We start from the raw sequence: 15449 nt of genomic DNA, 5'->3' as shown, positions 1-15449 counted from the left end.
GGTTTATATTTGTCTGTGTTCACACAGTGTGTTCTTCCACCTTATGAAAGATGCACATTTCCCAGTGCAGTAATTGTGGGATTTGACAATCTCGGCAAGTATGCATCATTATAAATCACAAGATGGCACAATGACAAGGCCTGCCTAAGGCCATATAATTATCACCTGCCAAACCTTTTAAATATTAGCTTTATTGATGTTCATCTAGGAGAAAGGGAAGCATTGTCATTGTTCAAAATAATTCAAAAACATATATGTTAACTTTATATATGACCCTATCTACAGTTAGTAAAAATAAAAGCCTTAGCCAGAGAAATAAGATGCAGCTGAACAAAAGAATGAGCAAATAACACACACCGTAACTATATATGTGTATATATATATATATATATATATATATATATATATATATATATATATACTGTACATACATATACATTTGTATATCTATCTATCTCTATATATACAGTTGTGCTCATAAGTTTACATACCCTAGCAAAATTTGTGATTTTCTGGTCATTTGTCAGAGAATATGAATGATAACTCACAAATTTTTCTTTCACTCATGGTTAGTGGTTGGGTGAAACCATTTATTGTCAAACAACTGTGTTTACTCTTTTTAAATCATAATGACAACAGAAACTACCCAAATGACCCTGATCAAAAGTTTACATACCCCAGTTCTTAATACAGTGTATTGCCCCCTTTAACATCAATGACAGCTTGAAGTCTTTTGTGGTAGTTGTGGATGAGGCTCTTTATTTTCTCAGATGGTAAAGCTACCCATTCTTCTTGGCAAAAAGCCTCCAGTTCCTGTAAATTCTTGGGCTGTCTTGCATGAACTGCACGTTTGAGATCTCCCCAGAGTGGCTCAATGATATTGAGGTCAGGAGACTGAGATGGCCACTCCAGAACCTTCACTTTATTCTGCTGTAGCCAATGACAGGTCGACTTGGCCTTGCGTTTTGAATCATTGTCATGTTGGAACGTCCAAGTACGTCCCATGCGCAGCTTCCGGGCTGATGAGTGCAAATTTTCCTCCAGTATTTTCTGATAACATGCTGCATTCATCTTGCCATCAATTTTGACCAAGTTTCCAGTGCCTTTGTAGCTCACACATACCCAAAACATCAGCGATCCACCTCTGTGTTTCACAGTAGGAATGGTGTACCTTTCATCATAGGCCTTGTTGACTCCTCTCCAAATGTAACGTTTATGGTTGTGGCCAAAAAGTTAAATTTTGGTCTCATCACTCCAAATGACTTTGTTCCAGAAGTTTTGAGGCTTGTCTCTGTGCTGTTTGGAGTATTGTAAGCGGGATGCTTTGTGGCATTTGCGTAGTAATGGCTTTCTTCTGGTGACTCGACCATGCAGCCCATTTTTCTTCAAATGCCTCCTTATTGTGCATCTTGAAACAACCACACCACTTTTTTTCAGAGAGTCCTGTATTTCAGCTGAAGCTGTTTGTGGATTTTTCTTTGCATCCCGAACAATTTTCCTGGCAGTTGTGGCTGAAATTTTTGTTGGTCTACCTGACCGTGATTTGGTTTCAACAGAATCTCTCATTTTCCACTTCTTAATTAGAGTTTGAACACTGCTGATTGGCATTCTCAATTGCTTGGATATCTTTTTATATCCCTTTCCTGTTTTATACAGTTCAATTACCTTTTCCCGCAGATCCTTTGATAATTATTTTGCTTTCCCCATGACTCAGAATCCAGACACATCAGTGCAGCACTGGATGAAAGATGCAAGGGTCTTTCAGGAGTCCAGAAACTCACTAACCTTTTATACATACACACTGATTACAAGCAAACAGATCACAGGTGAGGATGGTTAACTTTAGTAGCCATTCAAACCCGTTTGTGTCAACTTGTGTGCATGTTATCAGGCCAAAATCTCCAGGGTATGTAAACTTTTGATCAGGGTCATTTGAGTAGTTTCTGTTGTCATTATGATTTAAAAAGAGTAAACACAGTTGTTTGACAATAAATGGCATCACCCAACCACTAACCATGAGTGAAAGAAAAGTTTGTGAGTTATCATTCATATTCTCTGACAAATGGCCAGAAAATCACAAATTCTGCTAGGGTATGTAAACTTATGAGCACAACTGTACATATATACATATACTGTTTATATATATATATATATATAATGTAAACTATTTTTCTTTCATACTGTATATCTTCATATGCCTTCCATATTCATCAGGCCTTCTTTTAGTTCTAGAGCTCTTTGTCCTATTTTTCCAATAAACAAACTTCCAAATTACTGGTCAGGCCATTGAGAACATGAATGCATGAACCCTTCCTTACACCAAACATAGTATTTTGCTTTTATGTTTTTTGAGGGTGCACGTCCAAATCCAGGAGGTTACTACCATACAACATCTATATCTTCTATGGGGAGGCAATTGCATACTAGCGGCCAGGATGCCGCTGTCTGTATCTTGACAGCCAGCATCCCGGCCACCGGTAAATAGTATGTATTCCCTTCTGTGTCTTATGCAGTCTCTCCCCTCATATACTTCTCTCACATGCATTTTCTTTCATACTATATATATATATATATATATATATATATATATATACTGTATAGACCTGATATTACTCTGCTGATGGCCTGGGCAGAAAATACGGATCTCTCTGCTGTAGTCTGTGACTATGAAAATCCATGTTCCATTGTCCATTGCTATAATATGGATGTGGCGGCTGCAAATACTACTTCCCACGCTGTCAAACTCCTTGGTTTGGCAACAGTTTTGGGGAGCTTGAAATAAGGCTCAGGCTTGAACGATGAGTAAGCTAAAACTAATCGTACTGAAAAATACAACTCTACAATCACCCATAAGAAAACAGTGTTCATGTCAAGTGAGATCATACAGCAAACAACAGGCCAGCTCAGCTTTCCATACTGTGGATATGCTTTGTTTGATGTGACTCTCTCAAAGTCAAGTGTCAGTGAGGCGTGAATGTTCTGCTGTCAGTGAGTCGGAGGTGTGCTGCTGTCAGTGAGGCAAGGGTGTGCTGCTGTCAGTGAGACAGGGATGTGCTGCGGTCAGTGAGGCAGGGATGTGCTGCTGTCAGTGAGGCAGGGATGTGCTGCTGTCAGTGAGGCAGGGATGTGCTGCTGTCAGTGAGGCAGGGATGTGCTGCTGTCAGTGAGGCGGGGATGTGCTACTGTCAGTGAGGCGGAGATGTGCTACTGTCAGTGAGGCGGGAATGTGCTACTATCAGTGAGGCGGAGATGTGCTGCTGTCAGTGAGGCAGGGGTGTGCTACTGTCAGTGAGGCAGGGATGTGCTGCTGTCAGTGAGGCGGAGATGTGCTGCTGTCAGTGAGGCGAAGATGTGCTACTGTCAGTGAGGCAGGGATGTGCTACTGTCAGTTAGGCAGGGATGTGCTACTGTAAGTGAGGCAGGGATGTGCTGCTTTACTGTCAGTACTGTAGTGTCTGTGTAAATGATGCTAGTGTTTATGCTGGGCATACACAGTCAGATAAAATGTCTGTCGGTCTTGGGCAGATAAAATGCCTGTCAGACCGACAGACATTTTATCTAATCCTGCAGCTATCCGGGACATACACTATTAGATATCTCACAGTATATGTTACATGATATCGACAAAGATATTTCCTCATTGATTGATTGACATTTCCCATATGAAGTAACAGGGGAAATACCTGTTGGTCGGCCGTAGTAGGGCATACACTGCCCAAAGCAGCTGAGCGGACACGTAGAAAAAATTGAATCATAGGGAAATGCTGACCGATCTGGCATGTCCGATCAATATATATGGTTGGGTTGGCTGCATAAACCCAATATCAGCATATCTGCCAGATAATTGTAGCATGTATGCCCAGCAATACAGTTGGATTTGTTTACAGATGGTGCTGTGATAAGTGTAACTAGTGCAGGTGTACGGTTATGCTGGAAACTGCAGTCGCTGGATAATAATGCTTCTGAGAAGAGAGCATCCTGCCCTTCAACAGACCCCACCCCTCAAGATACTCCACCCGCATTAGGGCTGCTACCAGAAATTTCCTGGGCTGGTTTTCAAATCCAATCCGCCCCTGCTCACAGAGAGTATCTTCAGAAGTATACTCATCATAAACAGTTCCACTATCATTTTATGTTCTTCCCTGTGTGACTATTGTGCCAAAGGGATTTACAGTATTTTTTGGGGCATGCAAAGTAGCAAATAATAGCTCAACTACGTGGACATCGGTGGTTTCTGTGTGACTTTAAGTCAGACCCTCTGTATCTCTCTATTTTCTCTCTCCTGAGTGCCGGCTCTCTCCCTTTTGCCTTTCCCATATGCTATGCCTTGCATAACATCTATTAGACACTACACCATTGTCCCTGTTTATCACATTCATACGGGTTCACTACGATCTGCCGGCGGCCGGTCTCCCGGCGACCAGCATACCGGCGATGGGAGGCCGGCCGCCGGCTTACCGACAGTGTGGCGAGCGCAAATGAGCCCCTTGCGGGCTCGCTGCGCTCGCCACGCTACGGGCACGACGCGCGCCACACTATTTTATTCTCCCTCCAGGGGGGTCATGGACCCCCACGAGGGAGAATAAGTGTCGGTATGCCGGCTGTCGGGCTCCCGGCGCCGGTATGCTGGTCGCCGGGAGCCCGACTGCGGCATACTGAAGACCACCCCATTCATACATGTCTTACTCCTCTATCTACAAAACATCATACCTCCCATATTTATCTCTTTTGTATTCCATGTCTCCCTCCTCTGTCTTTGCCATGCAATATGCCTTGTCTCTTCCATAAACCATATCTCAACCATCTATCATACTGTATAACATTCAACCTGCATTTATATTCTACATTTATTTATCACTGCCATCCACAACTTCTTCATCTTTCCCTCCCATACATGTTTGTTCAGCCCTCTGTCCTATACAGCATGTTTCCCAAATGTATTTTTAGATATATGTTCATCTTTTCTCACAGATGTCATTTACATACACCATACCACCCATCTCTCCCTCTTTTTCTCCCATTCATTGTGTTTACCTTACCTATTTATTCCATACCTGTGGAATGTATCAAGCCTTGGAGAGGGATAACATGGAGAAGTTGCCCAAAGCACCCAATCAGCTTCTTACTGTCATTTCGAAGACTGTGATAGATAACTGACAGAAGCTGATTGGTTACTTTGGGCAACTTCTCCAATTGATCAATATCCTAATGTTTTCCCCAGCTATCTCTATTTTATCTCCTATACTCCATGTTCTGTCATCTATCCCTTCTATACACCATCCCTCCCTCATTCATCCCTTCTATAATTCATAGACTGATTGAGAGTCACTTGCAAAGTGACTCTATCCCTACCGTAATTCATGTCTACCTCATTTATTACTACCATAGGACATGTTTCTCTCATCTATCCTTCCCATACCTCTTCTCCCAGTCATCTATTCCTACCATAGGAGATGTATGACTATTGTTTTCACGTACCATATAGCATTTCTGTCTCATTTATTACTCCAGCAACCTTATTTCCCCCATCAGTCCCTCTCACACTCTGTCTCTCTCATTCGTCCCTCCCATAGTGCATGTGTCTCTCATCTATCCCTCCACAGTTCATGTATCTCTAATTTATCTCTCCGATACTGTATGTCTCTCTCATTTATCCAACCTATAGGGCATGCTTCTCTCATGTGTTCCTTCCACATGCCATGTCTTACTCGTGCATCTCTCTAACAACTATGGGGGTTAATCCTAGTTGATCGCATGTAGCAACTTTTTGCTGCCCGTGCGATCAATTAGATGCCGCTCTGGGGGACTGTATTTCTGCATAGCAGGGCTGCAATCGCTTGTGCAGCCCTGCTATGCAAAAAAAGTTCCCTGTAAAAGAAGACCAGGGTAAGAGTTACTAATACCCCTTTCACACCGCACAAATAACCCAATAACCCGGTATCGACCCGGCATCGACACGGGTCGGCGTGCGGTGTGAAAGGGGCATTGCCGAAATCGCGGGTCGCCTGATAGGGAGATGCGGCGCGGAGATGAGCTCATCTCCCAGTGCTGCCTCCACCTCCGCCCCTGCCACCGGCTCCCCCCCCCCCGCTGCTATGGCAACCCGCCCGGCTTATTGCTGGGTCGGGGAAGCCAGCAGCAGCTGCCAATGCCGGATCCCACCCGGGAAGGACCCGCTTCCAATTCCCGGGTGGGATCCGGCATTGGCAGTGTGAAAGGGGTATTACCCTGTGCGATCGTTCCAGCGATGCAGGTTCTGGAATTGACGTCAGACATCCGCCCTCAAAACGCCTGGACACGCCTGCGTTGGACTCACCACTCCCCGAAAACGGTGAGTTGCCACCCAGTTCCGCCTTCCTCCTGTCAATCTTCTTGCGGTCGCCGCTGCGACCGCTTTCCTCGCTAGCGGCGTTGCTGCCGTCACCGGGTAACGATGCGCTTGCGCAATGCAACCGTTGCGCATGTGCAGATCTGACCCAATCGCATGGCTGCGAAGTAGCGCAGCGTGTGATCGAGTCGGAATGACACCTATGTCTGCCACCTCTCTCCCATGCATCATGTTTCCTTCAGTTGTCTCTGACACACATCATGACTTCCTCATATATTGCTTCTGTTCCGATTGTCACGTTTTCTTCATCTATACTTTTGTATAAGAGCCACCACTCCAGCTAGTCTGTGCATGCCCATTTTATGACCTTCAAAAATGCTTTGCTGACAACAATCTGTTACTAGGTTTGCAGCAGGTTGCAAATGCTCTGGAAAATGTCACAACATGCTTCCCCTTTGTCTTTTTTCTATTTAACCTCATTGAGCATTTAAAATTAATTATGAGAACTGTCTTAGTAATGCTTTTGCACAATCCACCTACAAAATGCACTCTCAGAATTGATGGTTCAGCTTTGGAGACCCAACCTCCCAGTCCCTACAGGTAGCAAAGAATTCTATTCTTTTATGAGGAAAGGCTCGTTTTAATAATTTGAACAATACTATCATGCAAAAGGACATTTTGTTGCTTCACATAATATTAAAATAGGTTCATTTGTTTGCTCAATTCACAATTACTGTACTCTGCACTGTCAAGAATCAGCGTTCAGTGGTATTTCACTTACCAGCGCGCTGGTACTTGGGCCTCCGGAGGTCATGGTCCCAGCCTGATGCTGCATGTGCGGCCTGTCCGCGGTGCACAGAACCCTCTACCATTTTGCACCCCTGAATTCTGTTTGGCGTGTACCACGCTGTGTTCATACCGGGAGTAGTATGGTTTGCCGGCGGCCAGGTTCCTGGCGGCCAACACACCGGCGTCGGGTTGCCGACCGCCGGCAGGTGAGCACAAATGAGCCCCTTATGGGCTCACTGTACTTGCCACGCTGCGGGCATGGTGGCGCACTATGCACGCCACGCTATTTATTCTCCCTCCAGGGGGGTCGTGGACCCCCAAGAGGGAGAATAGGTGTCGGTATGCCGGGTGTCGGAATTCCGGCGCCGGTATACTGAGTGCCGGCACTGAATACCACCCGTTCCTGCCATCTGCACTACATGGGTGCCGCCATGACACTGGCGGTCAGCTGATACAATATCATCCAATCCTGTGCTGTGTCTGCACACATGACTCATTCATCCAATGGCTGCTGACCAGGGGGTATATAGTCAGAGTTCCAGCTTAGTGTCATTGCCTTGAACAATGCGTCGCATCCTGTGCACAGCAGCTCCTGGCTCCAGTCTCCAGAGACTTCCCTGTGTCAGCTCTTCTGTGGATCTACAGGCACCAGTTCGTTACCACTCTGCAGCAGCACTGTGCTAATCCACCTGCACCAAGAATCCTGCTCTAGTTTTCCTGCAAAAGCCAAACCTGAGTTTGTTGCTGTTAAGCACACCAGCTGCCTGAGTGGTTCTGTTTCAAGTCACCATTGGTTTCCAGGCCGATCATCAGCCATTCCAAGCTACCATCGGTTCCCAGACCAAATTATCACTAAGTGACTGTTTATCCCAGAGACTCTATCAGCTTCCACGCTGAGTTGCATTCATATTTACATTACTCCAGTTATTAATATTTCCTGTGTACTTTCAATAAATATCATTTGCACATATGCGCAGGAATTTACTTCAGCCTCCTTGTTTCCTCCATCGCACCACCACTGACCCATTAGTGCCCCCTCTGGGAACAGACACAAACACAGACCTGACTTGCGCATTGTACTACATACCTCCCAACATGACCCTCTCCAGGAGGGACAGAATGCTCTGCTCCTGGACTTCCGTCTTAATGTATGATTGCCATCACCTGTGCTGAAACACCTTTCTTATCCATTACCTGTTCAACACAGGTGCCGGCAATCATAAATTAAGAGAAAAGTCCAGAAGCAGAGAATTGTGTCCCTCCTGGAGAGGGACATGTTGGGAGGTATGGTACTATCTTGGCCTGCGGAATCATCCACACCCTGTGAAACCGGTGAACTTATGCAAATGTTGGCATCACAAAGAATGATTATCCCGCAGGTCCCACTTTTACAGTTTTTAAGTGACCCTTTTGCTTTTTTTAAGTAGCTTTACAAACTGGTAACTATGGTAAGGATAACCCAACGGCAATGACTGTATGTACTGTAATTATCGAACAATTATCATAACGTACTACAGCAGTTGTCTGCTTTATATCTACATGTGGTTCGAGGAGCAAGGTAAATTTCTACATTAAGAAAATAGCCCATGGTCAGACACAATAGGCTCAAACTTCCAGTACGATACTTAGAACTCCTTCACATTTAACTGTACTAGGTACATAAGCTGCATTTTTCATCATACAACTGAAAAGTCCCTTAATCCCTCACCAGACTCACAATAAAAATGCTGTCACACAATTCTCAGCACTCATTCCGTGGCTAACCCGGCAGTGCCATTAGTCTTCATTTGTCATGAACTGACCTCCATCACTAAAACTGGCTTTTTCTTAATCACTTCAAACCATTAAAGATCAATTTACCTGCTCGAGCACTGTAAACCCCACACTCTTAATATAAGCAATGTACAAGAAAAGAGTGAATTTTGTTGTTTAACATTAATGACAAGCCATACTATATACTAGACACTTAGGACCTAATGCAGAGTTGGACATAAGATTAGTTTTTTTCTTTACAAAATTTCCATATTTAAACTGAGCAATGAAAAAAAGACTTACATTTGCATTCCATGCATAAGCAGATTCGTGTTACCTTACACGTAAGTCTCCTTACACTTAGAGAGGCGGAACAGGGGAGGAAGGGGGCATGCAAGCATGGACATATGTATAATGAATGCGGGGTGTATGGTGTACATGGGCCCCTGGGTCCAGGGGGGCCCACCCTGCATTCACAATAATTACCTTTAAGTCGGCATTAAAGACATCATAGGAAAAATGGTGCTTGACCTCTACTGCTAAATTCACACCGATCCTCTGAGTGGTTAAGTCAGAGGTTCCCAGACGCGGTCCTCAAGGCACCCCAACCGTCCAGGTTTTAGGTATATCCATGGCTCAGCACAGATGGTTAAATCAAATTGACTAGGGTGCTAATTAAGTCACCTGTGGCCAGGCATGGATACATTTAAAACCAGGACTTTCGGGGTGCCTTGAGGACCGAATTTGGGAACCTCTGGGTTAAGTGATACCTTGCACTATGCTAGATAAATGAGTGTGGCTGCTGCAGTCTGTTTGCCATTTGATATTTTAAAGAGGAAGACAATAGATGTTTGTATTTATTTAAACTTAATTAGTACATTTATTTTGTGTTTGTATCTGAATTTAATTGTATTTTACATGGTAAATGCAATGTTAGTATTTATTAATACTATTCAGACACAGAGTCACAGGGGTATATTCAATTAAAGTCGGATTCATACCGACATGTATTTGTCGGAATCGATCCAACAACCCTTTTTAAATCCCATCTAAAATGTGACTTTTTCAAATCGAATTTAGATGGGACCCAGAGGAGGAGAGGGGGGTGAGCCGCGTGGGGACAGCCGGAGGCATCCAGAGGAGATCAGCGCGCAGCAGGATGTCACTCAGCCGACAGACCTCACGGCAGCTTCCACCCAGCTCCAGCAGCATACTGGAGCCGGGTGGAAGGTGCCGTGAGGTCGGGCGGGTGAGTGACATCCAGCTGCAGCGCTACTGTAGCGCTGATCTCCTCTGGATGCCGCCGGCTGTCTCCACCATGGCTTGCCCCCCCTCGCCTCCTCCGGGTCCATCTCATTCCGACATCATTTTGATGTTGGATTGAGATAGTCGAAAAGGGGGCCAAAACCTGTCGGATTTGGCCCCGTTTTCGACATCAACACGTGGATCGGCAACTATTCCGCCAATCCACGTGCTTTTCGACAAGTCGAATGCCTCGACTTGTCGAAAAGCTTTGAATAGGTCGAATCAGGATTCTACCTTAAAAAGTCGAAAACTGAAATTTTTTCGACAGACGGCAGTTTTCGACTGCAATTGAATATACCCCTTAATATGACATAATATGACACTTCCAGGAGCCGTTTTTACAGAGGAGGGGGCCCATGTGCAGACTTAGGGTGGGACCCCTCCTCTTCACAGCATTGTAGACTCTGGCATTTTGCCATAGTCTACTGCGCAAGTGCAGGTCTCTGGAAATATGGCAACCGCCATGTTTTGGAGACTAAATTACTACTGCGCATGGCGGCCAGTTTGGTGATTTTTTTAATCATGACTGGAAATCCGACGCAGGGCTCTGGAATGGTTAGTAATAAAACATTGGTGCAAAGTGTGCGGTTTGGGACCCCCTAGAACCAGGGGCCCGTGTGCACCGCACATATTGCACCTATTATAGAAACGCCAATGGACACTTCATTAAAGTACCATAGCATACTATATATACTTAGCACTATTTTCTTCTAGTGTAACCCTAGTGCATACTGTATGCAAACCTTGCTTGTGACATTTGTACTCAGCATAATCAGCAAAAAGTCTGCATCTTCTACTTAAAATACGTCCACATCTACATCAGCCCTGGACAGCTCTTTCCAGGCTTTTTTTTTTTACAATTTCTTAGGTTTCTGCCTTTTGAAAGACACATAATACACAAATTGTGATATATTTTTTTGCTTGAATTATTAACTTTTAAATCTCTATTTTATGCATTTAGCTTGTTGGTATGTAGCATTCCATCTCTTCTTCAAAGAGTTTCATATGAAAATCTCACTTACCAGAGTGATGAGCCATCTGTGCCTGTGACTTCCAGATAGTCATATGCATCTTCTAATTGAAAGTCTGTGAAGATCAAGGCAATCGTGTCCCCAACCTCTGCAAGGATTGTCCATGTACAGTCAGCATTGTTATTGTATTCCGATGGGAAATGAGGACTTGTTATGATTCCACTTTGGCCTCTTAAAGTTCCTCCACATGCATCGTCCGCTAAAAAAAAGAAAAATATATAATGAAGCAAAGCAAATCTAAACTAATCTGTAATAAATACTTGTCTACTCTCCCGGAATGGCTGGAAGGCTCCCAAAAATGAGTGGTGCTCCTGGCCTCCTGGAAAGGTGGGTAAGTCTCCCGCACCTTCATCCAGCTGCTTGCATCCCCCATGTCTGCCAACTTACAGAGCACAAGTGGGCGGTCTAAGGTAGCCTGATAACCCGATTTGTGCTGAATTGTTTAATTTTAGCCCCGCCTTCACCATACAGTGCCAGTTTTTTTGCACTGCATAATGGAGGGTGGAGCCAGAGCCGGCGCCACCCACTCAGCATAGTGAGCAATCCAGGGAGTTGTCAGGCTGGATAGGAACTCTCCGCGCTCTGCTGCTTGCTGCACGGTGCACCTGTCAGACTGTAGGACAGACAGCAGCAAGCTAAGGCTACTACTGTGGGCATGATGTATGTAAGTGTCACTACTACTGTGGGCATGATGTATGTAAGTGTCACTACTACTGTGGGCATGATGTATGTAGGTGTCACTACTACTGTGGGCATTACTGTATGTGTATGGGGCACTACTACTGTGGGCATGATGTATGTAAGTGTCACTACTACTGTGGGCATGATGTATGTAAGTGTCACTACTACTGTGGGCATTACTGTATGTGTATGGGGCACTACTACTGTGAGCATTATGTGTAAGCAGCACTACTAATATTGTATTAGGCACCAACTAGCAAGTCTAAAAAGGTTATTTGGGTGTTATAAACAGATCTTTTTGTCACATATCGCCTCCCATGGTGTGAGATGAACATACACTTCAGCGATGTTAAATGAAATGCAGCATACTGTCGATGTGAGTGTGCATACCTATATAAAAAGGAGGACTCATCATTGGATTATGACTCACGAGAATAAATGTTTTTCTTGTCAAATACTAACCAATACCACATACAGTATTGGATTGTGCATGGGTAAGGATAAGAGCTGAGAACAATTGTGTTATTTTTGGCAACTAGAACATAACATTGGTCTTTTTGAAGAGCTCACTGGAGGAATCGGTGCAGAGTACATTTTCACCCCATTTAGCTGTGATGTATTGATTTTGTATCGAATTCACCTCCGAGCATCTAATAGACAAAGTTACCCAAATATTAATACTATAAAACACTTTTGCTGTCAACAGCAGTAACGGATATGAATGCCAGCTGGTAGAAATTGAGATACTGCAGCAGCATAAGAATATTTGTGGAGGTACAGAATGTAATGCAATCAAATACATGAACAACTGTCACAGAATTCATGGGCACATATGGCTGGCCACTGGACCTGTAATGCAATTAGGGATGGCAATGAGACAGAGATTTCCTAAGTAATGCGGTAGTTGTTTCTCTCTGTGAATATTCTACCTGTATTACTAAACAGTATATAAATGGGATTTTGTGCTTCAGAACAACCGCACACCTTTCATATGCTAAAATGTTAGCAGCATATAATCCCCAGACTCTGTGCTGTGAAAATAGGTTGTAGTAGTATTTAGATCAGTTTTCCTCCATCCTCTTGGGCAGATGAGGGGAAAGTGAAATGGGGATTTCTACATCCCAGTGGGAGATGTTTACTCTGAAACATGTAGTCACTCTTTGCTCTTGTGCAATCACCCATTTACTCTGACTTTGCAGGCTTGTTGCTGTAGCAGCTTTGCATTAACATCAACTTGTGATCCATTTGTGTCATATATACGTCTAGCATACTGTAGATCAATAGAAAAAGTGTTAGAGAGAGAGACCATTCCAAAATGTGGTAAACTAGGGTGGGCTCAGGAAAACAACACTGCCACATATACAGGTTGTAGAATGTAGAGGCTGGCACTGATACTGGCACATACAAAAATCTTTGTGCTGCCTTTGTCTTCATTTGTGGGCTGTGACTTTCATACAGACATCCTTAATTACGCTCGGACTGGCTCATAAGGGTACACAGGGGAAACCACAGTGGGCGCCACCCCCTCCTCTAATGGGATTTTCCAGACTGTACACTCAAATGATACATTGTAGAGGATTGATTGCCTGATATACTGTAGCAGGAGCTTGGGTGAACATGGGTGCTTGGTTTGTTTCTATAGAAACCAAGATTCACCCTCCTGCCAATCAAAAGCAGCGGTTGGGTTAACAGGTCTAATGCTTTCTTGTGTAAAAAACAATGGGGGTACTTCGAAGTTGATCGCAGCAGGAATTTAGTTAGCAATTGGGCAAAACCATGTGCACTGCAGGGGAGGCAGATTTAACATGTGCAGAGAGAGTTAGATTTGGGTGGGTTATTTTATTTCTATGCAGGGTAAATACTGGCTGCTTTATTTTTTACACTGCAAATTAGATTGCAGATTGAACACACCCCACCCAAATCTAACTCTCTCTGCACATGTTATATCTGCCTCCCCTGCAGTGCACATGGTTTTGCCCAACCCAATTGCTAACTAAATTCTTGCTGCGATCAACTTGGAATTACCACCAATAACTTTTAAATATACCATATTGCAAACTAAGAATGTAGTTGAAAAAAATAAAGAAATAAAAAAGACACCAACATTTAAAACACCCCGGTGGTAATAATTGAATATAATGGAATGTTTTGTATTTACAATGGCAATATAAAATGACCTATGCTAGACCCAATGCAATAATGTACAGTGCATTAATGTGGTACTGTATATATAGACAGGATTACCATAATATGCTTTATTATCATACATATGTTACATTATACTCCATACAAGGACTATGGTATATTCACTGCTGTGCATAATCTGGTAGACAATACTGCATGAACTAACAGTGTTTACTATACTCTAGAACCCAGACCATGCACTGTAGTAGTATTAGAGATGAGCGCCTGAAATTTTTCGGGTTTTGTGTTTTGGTTTTGGGTTCGGTTCCGCGGCCGTGTTTTGGGTTCGAACGCGTTTTGGCAAAACCTCACCGAATTTTTTTTGTCGGATTCGGGTGTGTTTTGGATTCGGGTGTTTTTTTCAAAAAACACTAAAAAACAGCTTAAATCAAAGAATTTGGGGGTCATTTTGATCCCAAAGTATTATTAACCTCAAAAACCATAATTTACACTCATTTTCAGTCTATTCTGAATACCTCACACCTCACAATATTATTTTTAGTCCTAAAATTTGCACCGAGGTCGCTGTGTGAGTAAGATAAGCGACCCTAGTGGCCGACACAAACACCGGGCCCATCTAGGAGTGGCACTGCAGTGTCACGCAGGATGTCCCTTCCAAAAAACCCTCCCCAAACAGCACATGACGCAAAGAAAAAAAGAGGCGCAATGAGGTAGCTGTGTGAGTAAGATTAGCGACCCTAGTGGCCGACACAAACACCGGGCCCATCTAGGAGTGGCACTGCAGTGTCACGCAGGATGGCCCTTCCAAAAAACCCTCCCCAAACAGCACATGACGCAAAGAAAAAAAGAGGCGCAATGAGGTAGCTGACTGTGTGAGTAAGATTAGCGACCCTAGTGGCCGACACAAACACCGGGCCCATCTAGGAGTGGCACTGCAGTGTCACGCAGGATGTCCCTTCCAAAAAACCCTCCCCAATCAGCACATGATGCAAAGAAAAAGAAAAGAAAAAAGAGGTGCAAGATGGAATTGTCCTTGGGCCCTCCCACCCACCCTTATGTTGTATAAACAAAACAGGACATGCACACTTTAACCAACCCATCATTTCAGTGACAGGGTCTGCCACACGACTGTGACTGATATGACGGGTTGGTTTGGACCCCCCCCCAAAAAAGAAGCAATTAATCTCTCCTTGCACAAACTGGCTCTACAGAGGCAAGATGTCCACCTCATCTTCACCCTCCGATATATCACCGTGTACATCCCCCTCCTCACAGATTATCAATTCGTCCCCACTGGAATCCACCATCTCAGCTCCCTGTGTACTTTGTGGAGGCAATTGCTGCTGGTCAATGTCTCCGCGGAGGAATTGATTATAATTCATTTTAATGAACATCATCTTCTCCACATTTTCTGGATG

General features: G+C 44.0%; 1 protein-coding gene across 3 annotated transcripts in view; it reads right to left on the bottom strand.

Annotated features, from left to right (window-relative positions):
* LOC135033722 (CUB and sushi domain-containing protein 2-like) overlaps positions 1 to 15449 on the bottom strand; it is a 1450369-nt gene that overhangs the window by 749230 nt on the left and 685690 nt on the right. For all 3 annotated transcript variants that reach the window (XM_063954204.1, XM_063954205.1, XM_063954206.1), the window contains exon 5: positions 11197 to 11404. In XM_063954204.1, coding sequence (XP_063810274.1) covers positions 11197 to 11404 — 208 coding nt within the window. The remainder of the gene's footprint in view (positions 1 to 11196; positions 11405 to 15449) is intronic.

The sequence above is a fragment of the Pseudophryne corroboree genome, chromosome 2 (assembly GCF_028390025.1).
Source record: "Pseudophryne corroboree isolate aPseCor3 chromosome 2, aPseCor3.hap2, whole genome shotgun sequence".
In the NCBI taxonomy this organism is placed as follows: Eukaryota; Metazoa; Chordata; class Amphibia; order Anura; family Myobatrachidae; genus Pseudophryne; species Pseudophryne corroboree.
This window is presented reverse-complemented; position numbering and strand designations above follow the sequence as displayed.